The 14,155-nt window shown below is 46.2% G+C and overlaps 1 protein-coding gene across 3 annotated transcripts in view; it reads right to left on the reverse strand.

Annotated features, from left to right (window-relative positions):
- Positions 1-14,155, reverse strand: part of DENND2A (DENN domain containing 2A) — a 333,243-nt gene that overhangs the window by 2,456 nt on the left and 316,632 nt on the right. For all 3 annotated transcript variants that reach the window (XM_078668189.1, XM_078668188.1, XM_078668186.1), the window contains one exon: positions 8,509-8,595. In XM_078668189.1, the coding sequence (XP_078524315.1) occupies positions 8,509-8,595 (87 nt within the window). The remainder of the gene's footprint in view (positions 1-8,508; positions 8,596-14,155) is intronic.

Raw genomic sequence — 14,155 nt, forward strand, 5'->3', positions numbered from 1 at the left:
TAGTCTGCCATGCTGACGAATAGGGAGTTCCCATAGTCCAGTTTGCTGATCAGCAGTGACTGGACTAGTATTTTTCTGCATTCTACGGGAATCCATGTGAAGACTCTTCTTAACATTTTTAGCAGTGCAAAGCTTTTGCCACATAGGCTTGTGACGTGGTTTTTCATGGACAGGGTATTGTCGATAAAGACTCCTAGGTTTCTGGCGGTCTGTGTAGGAGTGGGGGGAGCGCCTAGGTCAGCTGGCCACCAGATATTATCCCAAAGCTGTTGGAATCCTCCCAATAGGAGGATCTCCGATTTGTCGGCGTTTAGCTTTAAGCAATGACTGTACATCCAGTTGGACAAGTCGGTTAGGCAGTTGAGCAGCCTGTTTTTGGTGTCGTCCATGCCTTTTAGGGTTACCATTAGTTGAGTATCATCCGCATAAGAGCAAATGTGGATACCCCACTTTTTACCAATGGTTGCCAAAGATGATACATAGACATTGAATAATGTCGGGCTCAATGATGCCTCCTGTGGGACATCGTATTTGATCTTCCGGGGGGCAGATGAGAAATTGCCTAGGCGTACCGATTGCGATCTGTCTGACAGGAAAGATTCGAGCCAGCGTAGGGCTTTTGCCTGTATGCCTTTCGGGGCAAGGGTTTTTAGTAAAAGGTTGTGTGACACGGTGTCAAACGCCGCCGACAGGTCTAATAGTATCAAGGCGACCGTCTTGTTCTACCTGTGTTCTAATGTCGTCAAACACTGCCAGAAGGGTAGTCTCGGTGCTGTTAGCCCTAAAACCTGTCTGGGCGATATCCAGCAGGTTGTTGGTTTCCAGGAAGTTGGACAACTGTCTGTTTACCAGTTTTTCAAGGACTTTTGATAGGTATGGTAGTTGTGAAATCGGTCGATAGTTGGCAGGGTTGTTTATGTCTGCACCGGCTTTTTTTAATAGTGTAGTGAGCAACTGCGTTTTTCCAAATTGTGGAAATTATGCTTGGTCAAGTGAGAAATTTAGTGCTTGTGTAACTGCTGGGCAGTTAGTTGTGAAAAAATATGGTGTGGACAGGGGTCCAAAGGGGAACCTGATTTAATCTCCAGCATGGCCTTACTCACTTCCTCCTCAGAATAGGGGCCAAAAGTTGAGCAACTTGCCGATGGCATGGGATATATGTGTTGCTCAGTTTGTTCCTGGAGATTATTAGAGAAGGAGGTGTAGATTTTCTCTATTTTTTCACAGAAATAATTACTTATTTTGTCGCACCCCTCTTGTGATGGGGTCAGGTTTAGCATAAGGCTTGGAGGCCTGCAAAGTTCCTTGACTATTTTAAAGAGCTCTTTAGAGGAGTTTCTGTTGTTGGAGATTCGTAGCGTAAAATAGTCTTTTTTTGCTTTCCTTAAGGCAGTGTTGTAGTTTTTTTTTTTTTTTTAAATCTTTATTTATCAAGAGATCAAAAAGAGACATTAACATTTTCAGTCGTTAAGCACAATTGTACATCATTATCAAGTGTCATCGGGTGAAAAGAACTTAACAGATCTTGTGTTAGCACCTATCAGTGTCTAAAATCGCCATGCACTGGAACATGTAAGAGAGACAAGCATACAGAAAGCATGGCCAAAGTTTGCTTCTTATCCATAAGCAACTCCCTGATAATGCACTTCTGACATATCCTTTTGAATTCAACAATACTTAATTGTAGATAAACCATAAAACATTAAAATCCAACTAAGGTCATCATTGAGCACATTAGTGCGAATAGCCACATACAGTTGTCCACAGGGTTAGTTACTCAGCATTTCGCCTAAGGTAGCGCTGCGTTCTCGCATCCACCTGGCCCCCCCCCAGTATCGTGTTGGCACACCCTTTGCTACTAGTCCTCGTCCTCCTCAGATTCCGAGTCCTCACCCTCTGGCAGGGCCTCGCATGGTTCCCCCCTGTATTTGTTCCATGGTGTCCACACCCTATTCCATTTGCGAGGGCATGCCCTCAATACATATATTGCTCTTTCCTTCACCATGAGGAGGTCCATGTTCCGTATCCACCCCGCCACCGTCGGCAACTCCGGGGCCCCCCATCTCTGCGCAATGTCTCGCTTGGCCACTGTCACCGCCAGTTGTCCATACCTATTTAGGTCTGTAGGGTCCCAGACATTCAGCAAGCACATACGGGGTTCCGGTAGGACAGATACATTGATGGCCTGTGAGACTGTGCGCAAATTCTGTCTCCAAAGTTCCCTTATTTGTGGACATTCCCATATCGTGTGGAGGAGAGTTCCCTCATCCCCGCACCCCCTGAGGCAGTATGGGTGTGTTGCCCTTTATTTATTTATTTATTTATTTATTCAAAGTTTTATATAGCGCGAACAAGATCCTTACAGATATCAGAGCGCTTCACAGAGACAGGGGCAAGGGCAACAGGAATGAACAAAATAATGGGAGCAATATAGTGGTCAATAAACATAGAGTAACATAGATAACAATAATGTACAGAAACATATCAAAACCTATCAAATACAGTCAGGTAAACAAGTCATATAAATCCAACAAAGAGTAGCATATATTGGTCGATAGGACGAGAGTAGCGTAGTAGTGCCCCCCTAGGTAGTAGGATAGTGCCAAAGGGCAGGGTGATCAGAGATACAGCGCGATGCAGAGACTCAGTTCCAGTCTCTGTAATGTTCAGGAGATCTTGGCCAGAAGGATTCTCTTCACCTCTTTCTTGAAGAGTGCCGTGGAGGAGATAAGCCTCGTTTCCGGAGGGAGCGCATTCCAGATCCTGGGTGCCATTCCTGAGAAGGAGCGCTTGTATGTTTTTTCTTTCCGGAATCTACTAGGTTTCAGAAGTAGATTTTTTGTACTACGATTGGATCTCGACCCTCCTGATATAGACAACTTTTGCGCGAGGTAGTTGGGTGCTTTGTGGTGCACCGCCGAGTGTGTCATTATTGCAATTTTTAGTTGAATTCTGGCTTCAAAAGGCAGCCATTTTAGAGATTTTAGGTCTGGGGAAATATGCGAATGTTTTCTCGAGCCAGTAATGAGTCTCGCAGCAGCGTTCAGGGAGGCTCTTAGGGGTGCTGTTGTGGATAGCGGGAGTCCGCTGAGGGCCACAATTCCGTAGTCTATGCGAGGGATGACTAAAGCTTGTACAGCAGTTTGGAAGTCTTTGGCAGGGAGGAAGGGTTTGAGTTTCCTCAGTGTGTTGATATGGAAATTAGCCCCTTTTGTGGCTATGCTAATGTGCTGTTGCATGTTGAGCTTGGCGTCAACTGTGATGCCTAGGGATTTCGCTGAGTCCACGATAGTAGGTTGGACATTGAGTGCTGTTAGGTTATTGAGCCACGTTTGGGTGGTGGAAGTTTTCGCCGGGGGTGAGATGAGTAGGAACTCGGTTTTCAGCGCATTTAGTTTGAGGTGATTAACGGCCAGCCAGGATTGAGTGTTGCTAAGTGTGGAATTCAGTAGTTTGATATCTTCCGGGGATTGTAGCTTTAGGTACAGTTGTGTGTCATCGGCGTACATATGGAATTGAACATTGGATGCTTGGAGCAAGGTGGCGAGTGGTTCCATGATGAGGTTGAACAGTGTGGGGGAGAGGCAGGATCCTTGTGGGACACCTAGGTCTGCAGGCACTGGTTTAGATAGCACATTGTCGATCTTGAACTTCTGCGACCGGTTATGCAGGAAAGAAGCAAACCATTTGAGAACAGTTCCCGAGAGACCCATTCTAGTGCTTAGCAGCTCCAATAAGTTCTCATGTTTGACCGTGTCAAAAGCTGACGATAGGTCAAGAAGGATGAGGAGACAGGAATCAATGCGGTCAAGGATTTGGAGGGCGTCATCAATTATGTGTGTCATAGCTGTTTCCGTGCTATGTTTCGCTCGGAAGCCTGATTGGTGAGTGTTGAGAAGGTCAAATTGGTCAATGTGTTTTGTTAGTTGGATTTGGACACATTTCTCCAGCAGTTTGGCCAGGGTGGGGATATTGGTGATAGGCCGGTAGTTGTTCAGGTCAGACGGATCAGCTGTGGGTTTCTTGAGTATAGGTGTGACTTGCCCCACCTTGAGGGAGTCTGGGATGAGACCTTGTTGAAGAGAGCTGTTGATGATTTTGGTCCAAAGAGGGAGGAGCAGGGGGGTGAAGTCTTTTAACGCATTAGCAGGTAGGGGGTCTGTGAGGTGATTAGAGGGCTTCAGGGTGCAGAGTAGTTTGTATATATCTTCTTCCGTGTAGCTGTCGAAGTGCAGCCATGATGCATTGTTTTTAGGTTGAATGTTGGACATTCTGGTGTGATTGGGGAATCGGCTTAAGTCCATGACGAGGTCATTTCTTATGTTGTCGGTCTTTTGCTTAAAGAAAGCAGAGAAGGCTTCACAGTGTGGGGTGTCGCTTGTTGCTTTGTTTGATTGTAAGGGTTGTGCCTTTGTTTGAGTCTTGATTAGTTCGAACAGTTTCCTTGGCCTGTTTTTTGCTTGGTCCAGTAGACGGCTAAAGAAGTCAGACTTTGTGCGCTTTATTTTCCTGAAATAGTCATTTCTCTTTTTTTTAAGCGTCTTTAGATGCAGTGATGAGGGGTCAGATCTCCAGGTACGCTCTGCCATTCGCACAGTGCGCTTGTCGTCATTGAGTCTGCCATCGTACCAGGGGTTAGAACTTTTGTTGGAGACTCTCTTCAGTTGCAGTGGAGCGACTTCATTGACTATCAGTTTCATAGAGTCAAGGTAGTGGTCGGTCAGTGCTTGGGCATCCGAGACACCTGGAGGGGGGAGGAGGAGATTGTCGAGGTGGGGAGGGAGTGTAGTGGGGTTAAGACTCTTCATGTCCCTTTTCCAGATTTTGGATTTGGTGGGCTGAACCGGGTTAGGTTTAACTTTTCCGTTAATAGAGAAGGTGATAATGTGGTGATCTGACCAGTCACAAGGTTTGATCGCCTCCAGTTTGGTGGAGTCCTCCTTGGCGATGATGAGATCGAGTATTGCGCCTTTGTCGTGTGTTGGTCTATCAACTATTTGGGTGAGGTCAAGCGCATTAAGGAAAGTTTTGAGACTGTTCACCTCTGTGTCTTTCTGATCATTCCAGTGGAGGTTGAAGTCTCCCAGGTAGATTTGGGTGATCTGCCGACCGGCATTGGAGGTGATCGTGTCCATGAGTTGTTGGGTGAATATGAGGTTGTCGCCAGGCGGGTGATAGATGAGATGTAAAGCACAAACTTGTTTGCCCTCGCTGGTGATATCGAGGCAGAGGAGTTCACAGGAGGTGAGGGAGGGGGAGGCAGCTTTAGTGACGGAGAGGTTGCTCCTAAAGATGCATGCAATTCCCCCGCCCGTCTTGACAGGCCTATCCAGTCTAATGATGTGATAATTGGGGGGGACTAATATGTCCATTATCGGGGTAGAGGCTTCAGTAAGCCACGTTTCCGTCAGAATGGCTAGGTCCAGTTCCATTGCTGAGACGAGATCAGCGATGTCGGAGGAGTGTCTTTGGGCCGATCTGCAGTTGAGAATACTTTGTATTCTATGTAGTAGTGTTCGGGTATAGTAGGTGCGGTGTAAGATTTTTAGTTGCACTAGGCGGAATCTGGCCGAAATGCCCACCTCTCGCGGCGAGGCAAGCGCCTCGTTCCACTCCGAGTCATCCATTTCACCCAGTTCATCCACCCATTTTTCTTTAAGTCTCTGTGTGGGATCTGGCAGGTTATTAATCAGTTTTTTGTACGTGAGTGAGGTTGCTTTCTGTTCCATAAATTCGGTTAGTAGTCTGTCCTCCAGTGGTGATGATTCTGGAAGTGTGGTGTCTGGTGGGATTGCTTGCAATAGAGCATGCCTGATTTGCACATAGCGATATGTCTCAGAGGGACCCATGCCGTACATCTGTTGAAGCTGTGGGAAAGGAACCACCGTGCCTTTGTCCCAGAGGTCCCCAACCACCGAGATCCCTATGGCATCCCATCTCTCGAACCCCTTACATGTCCGCAGGGCACCCAGTGTTTTAGTGTCCCATAACGGAGTTAACCTGGTAATTTTACCCTTCCACCCCAGACGTGATTGCGCCGCATGCCATATTGTCGCCGTGTGAAGCGTTGGGCCAAGTAGGGCCTTCACTTGCGGGTAGTTGTACAGCACTGAAAGCATACCTTCAGTCCCCAGTTGCGACCAGTCCGCCTTATACGCGGGGTCTTCCCGTGAGACGTGTATCCAATGATTAATAACCTTAAGCTGGGACGCCCAGTAATAAAGATGGAGATCAGGCAGCGCGATCAGTGTTGTAGGTTTTAAGTTCATTTTTATAGTTGAGTTTGTCACTGGGTGCTTTAGTTAATCTCCATTTGTGTTCCAGTGAGGTACATTTTCTTTTTAGGATTTTTAATTCCGGGAAGTACCAGTTCTCTGAGAACATTCGTCTGGATTTGCTATTTTTGCATGGCGTTGAACAACGTTCGAGTGCATTCATGCTGCTGTATTGCAGGTGTTGAATTCCATGATCACTGGAGGAAACAGGGATGTTTTTATGGTGACAATGATGTTGAAATTTCTCCACAGAAAATTTCTTCCAGCTTATGGTTTTCCCTGCAGTCTGGAGTAATGGTCTCAGTCCACCATTCTACTTTCCAGCACTACCAGCCCTAGAGACATCCCTGCAGTGATCTCATGGAGATGCTCGACCTCTGGTACAATGAAAATGTATGAAACCACGAAGTCCAAGGGTGATGGAATTTGTTTGACTGGGGAGTTGTTTGGAGTTGCTAACATTTGAAAACTGTGGAAGTTTAATTTAGCTATTTCAGTGGATACGGAAAAGGACAGTGGCATAAAGCAGATTGACAAGGCTTCCCTATACAGAGGGGACTGCGGGGTGCCTGGCATTCCCCTAACTCACGGACATGCGCAGTTCAGACACTAAATGGGAGTGGAGGTCTAGTGAGCCTCAGGGGTTAAAGGGTCTGTATTATGCCCTCGGCTAGAGCAAAATCCCCTAGCATCTTAGGACTGATATCACTACCACCACATACTTAGAAGAAGACCCACGCAAGTTCAACAAAGCAATGGTGACACAAACAGCAGTGGTGTCCAATGCAACTGTCAATGACAAGCACCATTTCATATATTCAGGCCCATGCACGTTGGCCACATGGTGCTGGATTTAAAACTTAAAGGATTACCTAGGATCATGAGCTCAGTTTTTTCACCATTTAGCTTAAGGTGAGAAGCACCCATCCACTTAGATACTTCCTCAAGACAAGAATAGATGCCGTTAGACCTCTGATCGGCTTGGTTCAACGCTACAACCAGTTGAGTATCATTGGCCTAGGTCATCATGGGGATCCCGAACGGGGCTTCAATAGCCGCCAGAGGGGCAATATAAACATTAAAAAGAGTCTGGCAAATTGATGAGCCTTGAGGGACTCTGCACGTTAGGGGGGTGGGTTTTGAGACAGTGTCCCCCTCGAAAACCTGGAAGAATCTTCCCTCCAGAAAGGAACACATCAATTGCAGCACAGTACCAGTTACTCCTACGCTCCCAAGACGGTGAACCAAAATTAGATGGTTCACTGTGTCAAATGCTGCGCTCAGGTCGAGGAGTATAATGGCTGAAGACCCTACTGAATCTAGAATCTTTCTGCTTTCTTCCACCACGGCTAACAGAGCAGTTTTGGTGCTTTGTCACAGGCGGAACCCTATTTGGGAGGGATGAAGCAGGTTATGAGATTCAAGCAACCTAGAGAGAGCATGGTTTACATATTTCTCTGTGATCTTCTCAATTCCTGGAAGGAGGGAAATGGGGCGATAATTGCCCTGGTCCGCAGGATCCAGATTCGTTTTTTTTAATAGCATTGTCAACATAGCCCCTTTCCAATTAGTGGGGACTATGCCTGTGGAAAGTAAGGCATTAATCAGGTCAGTGATGGTGGGGGCAATTAAAGGTGCTACCAGTTTCAGGATATTTAGAGGTGCAGGATCCCACTTTTAACGGAGGAGGGCAAAGTTAAAAGTGATTCCTGTGGTAGAGGTGGAATGGCTTCCAATAGGTGTTCAGTTAAATGTTGACTCACATCCAAATACTCGTTTGAGATATTGCATTCATCACCAGTTTCGGGTAGTAATTTAAGAATATTGTGTACTTTGGTGATGAAGAACTCTGCCTGTTCATTGCAACGTTGACCCAAGGTGTCAAGTACAACTGGCGGGGCGGGGGCTTGGAGTAATTCTTTTGATTTCTGCTTTATAAATGCCAATAGGCACCCTATATTCCAAGTTCTTGTAGAGTGAGAAATCTTTCCTCCAGCTTCTTTCCAATACCTTACAACTCTGTTTTAAAATGCAAAGTTCGGAGGAGAACCAAGGGGATTTATGAGATCCGCCAGTCTTTATCAATATTTTTGGAAGGACCACAGTCAAGGAGTACTCTATCCAGTTACAAAAGTCCTCATTGTCTTTGACTGGACAGGGATCAGGCTTAGGGATGCGATGAAGCTGTAGTGAATTGCAATTAATGTGAAACACTTATTTCTAGACCACTCACCTAATCCTTTGAGGAATTTGTCGACCCCTCTCTGCTTACTGCTGGGAAGAGTTTCCAGATATTCTTGAGCCCGCATCTCAAAGAGCCCTGCAGAAAGAAAAGGAGGAGGCAGATGAAGCTCACATGGGAGGCAGCAAAGCGGGCACTCTGCATACATCAAAAAAAGACCAACGTGTTACTTGTCCACAACAGTAGTTCTAAACCGTTCAGTCAAGGAACAGTGCCAGCACTTATGACAACCAGAATAGATCAGGAAATTAAATGATCACTCTTGCCTATGTTCCACTTTATGCCTACCCTCCACTATTAGGGTGCATTCAGGATCACATAGTGAATACAAGCATGATTGTTATATTTGGGTTAAAGTACCTATACCAAGCTTTATAAGAAACTCACTGAGGAGTTCTGTTGCTAAATAGGGCAACTAGGTCGAATGCTCAGTTCCTTTATAATATCAAATGGGTATTTGTATCGTTTTAGTAGCAGAAACGGAAAGCTGAAGAAAAATGCATAAAAAATGAACAATTTGAAAGGATGATAGTGATTCAAGCTTCACAGGGAGGTACTGTGGTGGAGTGGGGGAGCGGGGGGGAGGGGTGTGGGGGTTTGGCGAAGGATTGGGGCTGGAAGGGGGGATCAGAACTCAAAAGTCAACGAATGTCCACCGAGTCCTCATATTTTCTGTTAAAAGACAGAAACTTTAATCACACAGCAGAAGTATATACTACACAATTCAAATTAAAAGGCATACAGAGTTGTAAACTAAGCCGCATTTAATAATGCATTACAAAAGGGGTTGGTGATGGACGGAGCATCTGAATCAATCAAACACTCACACCCAGTCAAAAGATCTGGGTTTAATCCATCATCGTTCTTTAGCCCACTCTGCCACCCCAGTTCAGACATGCCAGAAACCGGTCCTCGGAAGCTTGTTTCCGGTCCAGGGAAGGCATGGCTTGGCAGTTCGGGCTGGACTGTTCCCATGAGGCACAGGGTCAGACTGATTTGCATATAGCCATGTCTGAACTGGGGTGGCAGAGTGGGCTAAAGAACGGTGATGGATCAAACCCAGATCTTTTGACTGGGTGTGATTGTTTGATTGGTTCAGATGCTCTGTCCATCACCACCCCCTTTTGTACCGCATTTAATAATGCAGCGGGACACCCCCTCCTTCCCAGTATTCCCCTGCCCTTTCGCGAAGGTTATGATCTCGTATCTACAGTCCCCAATAAACTTCGAGTTTAGGCACAGGTGCCGATGACTATTACTCATAGGTAAATTTGGCAACTTGCAACTAAATTACTATTTCACCCCTTTCCGTAAAAAAGTCTTAATGTGAATGGCACACTCCTCTACGCACGTTTATGGTCTAGTCCCCAGTACAGGCTAAAATGTGTGTATTACTCACTGTAGCATTTCGGGCTGTCCCGAGGAAGCTTACAGGCTCTGCCATCACATCAGTGGCTACTCTCTTAAACAGTCTGTATTGGCAGCCTTGCTCGTTGTGATGTTTACGGGGTGAACTGTGTAAGAAAGTGCCCTCTTTTCGCATGGTTGCCCCCACGTTTTGCTGAATTATTTATGTACTTTGACTGAGTGTGCCCTAGGTTTCTGCCAAACAGGTACCCAGGGCCTATGTTCTTTCCCTAAAACTGCATTGAAACCAAAACCCAATTGTCACTCTCTGGCCACAGGTCAGCTCCTGATAAATGGTACACAGGTACCATGGGCACAGCGACCAGAAAAGGCTTCTAAGGGCTGCCACACTTATTATGCCACCCATAGAGGCCCTGTGTATACAAGTACACACACACGTACACACACACACACGTGTACACACCCACACCCACACACCCCACCACCCCCCTACCTTTTCAGGCTGAGTGTTTTGGTGCAGAACAAAGTGAAAAGTCGACTTGGCACACATCCCTGGGTGCCATGCCTACAACCCAGTGCCCTGGCATAGATCAGCCACCCCTCTAGCTGGGTGCACTATACCAGTGGTGAGGGTACAGGTGCATGAGCTCTGTACCCCTACAGAATCTAAGTCAATTCTGAAACATTGTAAGTGCAGTAATGCCATTATGAGTATATGGTGGTGGGAGTTTGTCATTACTAACTCCACAGAATCATAATGGCTTTACTGAAAACTGAGTAGTTTGGTATCAAACTTCTCAGCACATTAAACCTACAATGATGCCAGTGTGGGATTTAATGAAAAATGCATACAGAGGGCATCTTAAAGATGCCCCCTGAAAAATGACCTAACACTACTGTCCAGGCTGAGTGGCTGCTCGCCAGCTGCCACCACCAGACATGTTTCTGGACCCCTGGGTCGAGAACCTGCTGCTTTTGGGGGGGTCTTAAACAATGCATATCCTGGGATGAGGTGCCAAGCCTCCTCCCCCAGGATGGGGAGGGTCCACGAAGGGAAGCATCCTTTGTGAGCTTCCCCAGGCCTTTTGCTGCTTCCAGCAACTTGTCCCCACTGGTTCTGACCCCCACTTTGTGTGGGAGAACCAGCGGAAAACCAAGTGAGGAAGGGATGTGTGCCCAACTTTGCAAACCCCACCCCTCAGGTGGGGGAGGCGAGGTGAAGCACAACTCTCAGTCCCCTCCATCTTGCAGATAGGAGGACCCAGACAACCAGAGTGAGGCATATGCCCTCCTCCCACTGGAAGGTGGCATAATAGGGGGTGCACCCACCCCAAGGAAGGGACTCATTGGTCTCAACTTTTACTTACCTGTATCGCCCATAAATCTAGTATTTAACGGCACCCCCGAAATTTGCCTCCTCAGAAAAGCAACAATCAAGAAGAAAAAAGACCGAACAGCCGTGCTTGCCTGTCCCCACCTCAAACCTCCAGAAGCAAAACTCCGGTGTGTCCTACTGCCAGCAACCTCAAGAACCCTGAGGACCTGCCCTGCCTTCCAAAGTAAAGACTTTGTCTCCTGTGAACACCGGATTTGTTCACCCACAGACCCTAGCTCTAGCCAAATCCGCGAGTCTGCACCACTCTGCACCCGTCTTCAACGGCACAAGTTTGAGTTGGGTAGCCCAACACCACGAGGAGGTCTGCCCGTCGATTCTGACATGAGATCTGGTGATCTCGGACCTGCCTCAAATTTCTCAGCGAAGCCTGCAGCCTCTTTCTGGAGGATCCCCCCCGACTGCAACCAGAGCTGGTAAGACAAACCCGACGCCTAAAGACACCCCTGCACCTGAAGCACCAAGGACTTGGGTGGTCCAACCGACGGTGTCCCAGAATTCCCAGGCATCCTAACTTACATATCCAACCAGTGGTCACCTCCAGAAGATCTTCGTCCCGAGCCTTTAGTCTTTGTTGAAACCACAGAATCCCCATTGAAATCAACAGGGCACCCAACAGCAAAACAGCACCCTGCGCCCAGCCGCCCCAGCGCCGCTGCAGGTGTACTTTGGGTGCTAAATCAGACCCCCCTTTGCCTTGAGCTAAACCACATGAGCTTTGCTCCCACAACCCAGTGTTCTGCTCGTAAGCAGCCACCAACCGGAGGCCCCTATGCCCCATTTGATAACATTAGGCCACAGCACTCTGCACCCGGCCGCCCTAGTGCTGCTGAGGGTGTAACAAGAGTGAATCCTTGACCCTGGGGGAACCCTTGTTCTAATCCCAGAAACTCAACCCCAAAGACTGAGTACTTACCTGGTAACCATTAACTTCATTTCTCTCCATAGGAACCTATTAACTCTTTCTCTGAAAAATGATCTGTGTGGAGTTGATTTGTATGTAAACCTGAAAAATTAAAATTGTGCAAAACTGATTTTACTTACCTTTTCTCTTGGAAAGGTCCCAGTGTGATATCTAGGCGTATCACACTGAGTAGAAAAAATTACTTAAAAAGTAACGAAAAAGTAATCTGTGCAGTAATTTCAATACCTTGACTTACTTGTATTTCAAACAAGTGCATTTGAACTTGCTTTCACTTGTAAACACTGCATAATCTTTTGCAAAGCATATATTTCACTTAGCTGTGCCAGGCTTGGCTCAAGAAATAAAATTACTAAACAATTTGTCTGAGTTCAGTCTTTGAGTGTGTGCCATTATTTGCTGATTGCGTGTGTGCAACAAATAATTAACACTACCCTCTGATATAGCCTTACTGCCCGCCCACACTACCACAAATAGAGTAAGGAGCTATCTATTTTTACCTCAGCCTACCTTGGGGTTCCACTGGACACTGTGCACACTATACCTCATTTTGGTATAGTATATACAGAGCCAGCTTCCTACAAACTGTGAGAGATATCTATGCTGCAAGGCCCATCCTCAGCAGCCCTCGTAGCCAGCGAGTGACAGGGTTCTGGTTTGCAGCTGCTGCCTCCTAGCCAAATGAAGTATGGAGGCGGCTGTCAGCTGCGATTTCTCGGACAATTGTAGATTCTTGCTTCAGCGACAGCACAACCTTCTTCCACAGGATCTCAGAGGCAGCACAGGCCTCTCAACATGAGGCAGACTGGTCGGCAAAGAGGGTGTGAGGTACAGTCTTAATACAGCTCACACAATAACTGTGCAAAACAACCAGGGTGCTCCTTCATAAAATGGGTCATGCCTGGTTTCACGCTCTGAAAAAGCCAGCATTCTCCCTATGCCAGGAACACAGTGGCTTTTCCTCCTGGACAGTCTTCTGTTGCAGTGGCAGTCCTCTTTCTCAGCAGGCTTCTATATTCAACAACACTAGAATGAGTCTTCTACCCATATCATTGATGTCTTTTTCAACTACCTCATTTTTGTTCTCCAACGCGTCATTGACTTGGAAAACACAAGGTGTTTTTAGAAGAACCCTCTCTCAACTACCTAGTAGGTGACATGCTTCATCATTGGGTTCCCACCCTGGTTGCCGATCGCTTCCAGGGTGTGCTGAGACTCCCTATTACAGCAGAGCTGGGGTTTTTGACAGAGTGATGGTGTGAATATGTCAGCATGAGGTAAAAAGACAAAAATTGGCTCGAGACTCCTTTCCACAAATTGGGACTTAATTTCTAGCACTCTCGTCAATATTAAAAAACAGTGGCGGATAGATGTGGGATATTAAATTGCTCCCACTTTTCTTCAATGTGGTCGACACGTTTCAGTCATATTTTTGTGCCTTTCAGGGTCAGTTTGGCTTTTTTCAGGACCAAAGAATATGTTAAACTCGCAAGTGTACAAAAGCATGCAAGTGTAGGGTGTTGTGCAATGAATACTTGCAAAACCCCCAGTGTTAGTGAAGACGGTATTTCTTGTATACTGTCCAGTCAAAATAAAATGTTAGGGAGAAAGTAGAATTTAAAAGACATCAGGTAGGTCATTACTTTTTGTGGAGCCAGATAATTAATTCACTTTTTTTTAACCGCTCCTTGATATCCTGGAGTTTCTTACATTTGAAGCTGCGCATCATTTTTTATTTTGTGATATCAGCTCATGTGATAACTTTAGTATTCATATATGCAAATGTGCATTCTTTTTTTGGTAATAGATCATATGATACCATCTGTGTTCATATATTCGCAATCGTTTCTTTTTAAAAAACACATAGGTATCGAGATATACCAACAGGTAAAAAGAGAACGATTTTTGTAGAGAGCTCAGTCGCATGTGCTATTTGTTGTGCGTTCACAGTAAAT

Source organism: Lissotriton helveticus, chromosome 1_1, assembly GCF_964261635.1.
Source record: "Lissotriton helveticus chromosome 1_1, aLisHel1.1, whole genome shotgun sequence".
NCBI classification, from domain to species: domain Eukaryota; kingdom Metazoa; phylum Chordata; class Amphibia; order Caudata; family Salamandridae; genus Lissotriton; species Lissotriton helveticus.